Source organism: Engystomops pustulosus, chromosome 5, assembly GCF_040894005.1.
Source record: "Engystomops pustulosus chromosome 5, aEngPut4.maternal, whole genome shotgun sequence".
NCBI classification, from domain to species: Eukaryota; Metazoa; Chordata; class Amphibia; order Anura; family Leptodactylidae; genus Engystomops; species Engystomops pustulosus.
In genome coordinates, this window is record NC_092415.1 from 1,077,144 (window position 1) to 1,082,038 (window position 4,895).

A 4,895-nucleotide genomic window follows, 5' to 3' on the forward strand; every position below is an offset into this window, starting at 1 on the left:
TTGGTGCTACGGCCGTGTTCACACTGAGACGTGTATTGTGCTGAGCCCCTTCCTGTTCCCTCTGGAAGTGATAGAAGCTGCAGAGCATACGGGAGGTGCGACCCCGGCCTCAGGGTGATGCCACACGTGGGCTTTTCAGTCTGTATAAAATCTCATCCGTTTTCTATGCGTTTTGCTGCTTACATCCTGTTTTTATCTATAAAGATTATTGGGGGGGGGGGGGGCATTGCGTCCGGCGCCGCCTGTGTTATGGTGGTAAAGACTTTGGGGTTCCTATTCCTCCCATGTGTAGCGCAGGGATGCACAGCCGCCCCCTCTGGTGTCACACCCGGAGCTGTAATCACTGTTCTGCTGTTGGCTGACGCCTTCTAGTAACTTGTTATCTCTGATCTCCTCTTCCTCCAGGATGGATCTCGTGTGGTCTCTGGTTCTGCTCGGATCTCTGGCGCTGACCCTGGGGTGTTCTCCTGTACCTGGAGGTGAGGTCTGGGGTCCCTTGACACCAGGGGGTGCAGTTCTTAGTTGGGGGACCCCTGGGTCTTGTAGTCCGGTGTGTGGCTGCGGCTCGTTCCGGCAGTTTTCGTGCATTTGTTTCCGCAGATCTCTTTATGGCGACGTTTCTATAAACCTTCTCCAATTCCTGGAGTTATTCCTGGCGCACATGAGCTTTACTGGTGGTGCGCCCAATTTATAGTAACTGTCACCCCTGCCCCCCCCAAAGTCTCTACATTATTATATATTTATGTGACTAGTCAGGATCCATCAACCTGAACATTAAAGGGATCGTCCACTTTCAGCAAATAATGATTTGTGTAATGAAGTTCTACAATTCTCCAATTTACTTTCTGTATCAATTATCCAGTCATCTAGATCTCTGCTTGCTGTCATCCTATAGGAAGCTTCTATGTTTACTTCCAGGGGACAGAAATCTGGTCATGTGAGGTCACACAGGTGCACGGCTCGTTCTGTCCATGGTCATGTGAGGTCACACAGGTGCACGGCTCGTTCTGTCCATGGTCATGTGAGGTCACACAGGTGCACGGCTCGTTCTGTCCATGGTCATGTGAGGTCACACAGGTGCATGGCTCGTTATATATCCCTGGCCATGTGAGGTCACACAGGTGCACGGCTCGTTAGTATTGGAGTAGTATAAGAGTTGTGTGGTATTACGAGCTGTGCACCTGTGTGAACATGGACAGATTTCTATCTACTGGATAAAGTACAGCAAGCAGAGATCTAGAAAACTGTGGAATTGATATAGAAAATATATTGGAGAATTGTATAACTTATTTTCTGACAGTGGAGGATCCCTTTAATATCCCAGCTTCCCCTCTGAGCTATAGACTCAATGCTGTAACTGGAAATGTATTACTAAGAGCTCCAATAGTTACATCTTCATGCCCTGGATGTGGTGGTGACCCCCGTGGAATCTGTGGTCACCCGGCTCTGAGCTCAGGTGGGTTGTGGCCTCCGGTGTAGCCCTGGATGTGTGGATGTGGTGGTGATCCCCGTGGTATCTGTGGTCATCCAGCAGGAACTCAGGCGGGTTGTGGCCTCTGGTGTAGTCCCGGATGTGGTGATGACCCCCGTGGTATCTGTGGTCGCCCGGATCTAAGCTCAGGCAGGTTGTGGCCTCTGGTGTAGCCCTGGATGTGTGGATGTGGTGGTGACACCCGTGGGATCTGTGGTCATCCAGCAGGAGCTCAGGCGGGTTGTGGCCTCTGGTGTAGCTCTGGATGTGGTGGTGACCCCCGTGGAATCTGTGGACGCACGGCTCTGAGCTCAGGCAGGTTGTGGCCTCTGGTGTAGTCCCGTGTGTGTGTGTGGTGGTGACCCCCGTGGTATCTACGGCCCCCGGCTCTGAGCTCAGGCAGGTTGTGGCCTCTGGTGTAGTCCCGGGTGTGTGTGGTGGTGACCCCCGTGGCCCCCTCCATAGCGCAGCACATCCGGGGCGGTTGTAAAGCGACACTTCTTTGCATCTTCTTGTCTCCTCTCGTTTCCTCAGCAATAAACCTGGCGAGGAATGGAGAAGCCTCCCAGGACTCTGACTACACGGTGTCCTCAGTGATGGGTTATGCCAGGAACGCCATAGATGGAGTCAGTAATACAGACTACGAGAAGGGATCGTGCACCCACACAGCCGGCATCAACCCTCCATGGTGGAAGCTGGACCTGAGGAGGTCCTACAAGATATCAAGTGTTGTCCTAACAAACAGACAGGATTGTTGTCCGGAGAGACTGCTGGGAGCGGAGGTCCGAATCGGGAACTCGCCCGACAACAACAACCCAGTGTAAGATCCTTAGTTCAGACAACATTGGGCTCAGGATCCGTGATCCACCAGAGGAACTGGGGAGGAGCTTCTAAATCATCCGACCCTCCAGCGCCAGGGAGCGTTCACATGCTCAGGTTTTCAGATGCAGTGTTCAATGTGCAAACCAAGAGTGGACTGAAAGAGGAGTAACACCTCAATGATGTGTAATCACCGTTATCAGCCACACCGGATCTGGCCATCTAAAACTGCACGTGTGAACGCACCCTCAGTGTAATAGCTGCTGCCTCGCCTTGGCTCTGGTAATGGGTTGCACAGATAAGTACATGCATAATCTACACCGCACATGGACATGCGCTGAATAACGACATGAAGATCGGCTGCACGTGTTACCAGGTTTTATATTTGTTTTTTTTATTGTAAATTTTGGAGCATAAAATGTTCCCATGCAGAATTTTCTATTGTGGACGTCATCTACAATGTGAGTTTTATCCATGAAACTTTTGCCCATAAATACATATTGTGCCCATACATGCGGCTACAAAGAGCAGCTTGGGGCGGGGTCCAGGGTCTGACATTGATCTATTTCCCTCATTGTATCTGGATTTGTTACAACTTTTTACCAAATGTGACAGATGAAGCCATAACCAGTCCATGTTGGTTCCTCCTCCAGGTGCGGGACGGTCACGAGTGTCGGGAATCCCTCCATATTGTTCTGCTGTAATGGGATGGAGGGTCAGTACGTCAGCGTGGTGATCCCGGGGCGCCCCATGTGGCTGACGCTGTGCGAGGTGGACGTCTATGAAGATCTGACCACAAAGGACAACAAAGTCTGCTGGTAGCTGGAGAGAAGATCTGATGAACTTCATGTTCTCCTCAACATTGGCAGCAACGTCCAGATCTTTGTCTTCATCTAGAAATCCACGAGGGGTTTCCCAGTGATAACAATTATTTGGGGAATATAAAGACCTTGTTCTACACTGAGACTTCTGTGTTTAGTGAACCTCAAGAATAAATGTCTTCTCATTGGTCCATGTCCATTGGGTTTTGTCATCCACAACAGAAGCGCCTGGCAGGACCTTGCGTCTTGGTATTTTGTGGGGTCAGAGAAGGTATTGGCTATTTAGTGGTTTTACACAGAAATAAATAATAAAATATCCGGGAAAGATGGAAAATGTAACATACAAAATGTGGAGGAGCCACTAATACATCATACTCCCGTATACGCCACAAAGTCAGAGTCAAAGATATAGAATTAGTGCTCTACTCCTTATACTGTTTGTCAAATGGCGAGAGCCTCTCACCACCTCCCTATGGACTGGAAATAAAAGATATCCCCGACTCCTTGCATCGCCAATCGTTCTCCTTTAGTGGGTTGAGACACAGTCCTGGTCTCGTTACCGTGTCCGCGGTGTGTTCCCGATCCTACATCAGGGGGTATGCGGAAGGATGGGGCAGATTGCCAGGTTCAAAAGGGAAATAGTATTTATTGTATATACTCACACATTGCAATTTAATAGCGCGCATATAGTAAAAGCCTAAGACGCCTACAACACCTCGCCCGACCCGGGTTTCACCTATTCAGGCTTCTTCCAGGGCATGGTGTTTGGTGTCATCTCCAGTGTTATTATACCAAAATCACATACACCGACACAAACCCCCCCCCCCCCCCCCCCCCCAAACTCAGGGAGACAGAGACCTTCCCTCCGCATAAACATTATGTCATGTACTGCCATACAAACCCATGTTAATTTGCATATAAAAATACAAAAATACACAAAGCTTCCGTACATGTAAACAAATATTAAAAAAACTAATTTCAAAACTTTAACTGTTCGTTCAATATTGGTGCTTTACATATTACGATCGCCTCGTTCATTCCTATATCGGCATTGGATCATTATACAGTCTCGCTGGTTGATAGTAGTAACTATTACCAAGCCGGGACTGCATGGTCCAATCAGCTTTTGAGCCCGATACACACCCCTCCCCCACAAGATCTGGGGGTAGAGGCAATTAAATGCCTTGATAAGGAATTAACATTGGAACATAAGGAATTTATCGTTAAAGCTATTGTTTACTGCTTGAAAAGAAATTTACTTTTGGTATGGTTCGAATTTTTTTTTTTTTACCAAACAACCGCAACGGCCATGGGTGCGAAATTCGCACCCAGTTTCGCGAATCTGTATATGGAGATGTTTGAGGAGTTTATTTACTCCCCTACGAGCAATATATACAAGTGTACAGGAGGTATATAGATGACTGCATCATTGTGTGGCCGGGAACTTCTATTGCGTTTGAAAGATTTATTAAGTATCTCAATACAAACAATTTTAATCTAAATTTTACCTACGAAATTGATCCCCCAAAAAAATCAATTTTTTGGGCCTAGAAATATACATAGAAAATCATAAGATTCTAACTAGAAATCGTTTTAAAGCCACTGATGTAAATAGTTTATTGAATTTATTAGTTGCCGTCATCGCCCCCTGGATAAACAACGTACCAAAAGGCCGACTAAAAAGGATTCAAAGGAATTGTAGTAATCAGGATTTTTCTGCACAGGTTGAAATCATCTTAAAGGGAACCTGTCACCAGGAGAGATCTGTTATATTGTACCTTTCA

At 47.5% G+C, this 4,895-nt stretch overlaps 1 protein-coding gene across 1 annotated transcript; it reads left to right on the plus strand.

The window, feature by feature from the left end:
• The first annotated feature begins 377 nt into the window (after positions 1-377).
• Positions 378-3,299, plus strand: LOC140132328 (fucolectin-4-like). The gene is made up of 3 exons (XM_072150978.1): positions 378-479; positions 2,006-2,291; positions 2,944-3,299. The coding sequence occupies exons 1-3, from the start codon at positions 407-409 to the stop codon at positions 3,110-3,112; spliced, it is 528 nt and encodes a 175-aa protein (XP_072007079.1). The 5' UTR covers positions 378-406; the 3' UTR covers positions 3,113-3,299.
• Positions 3,300-4,895: the final 1,596 nt, after the last annotated feature.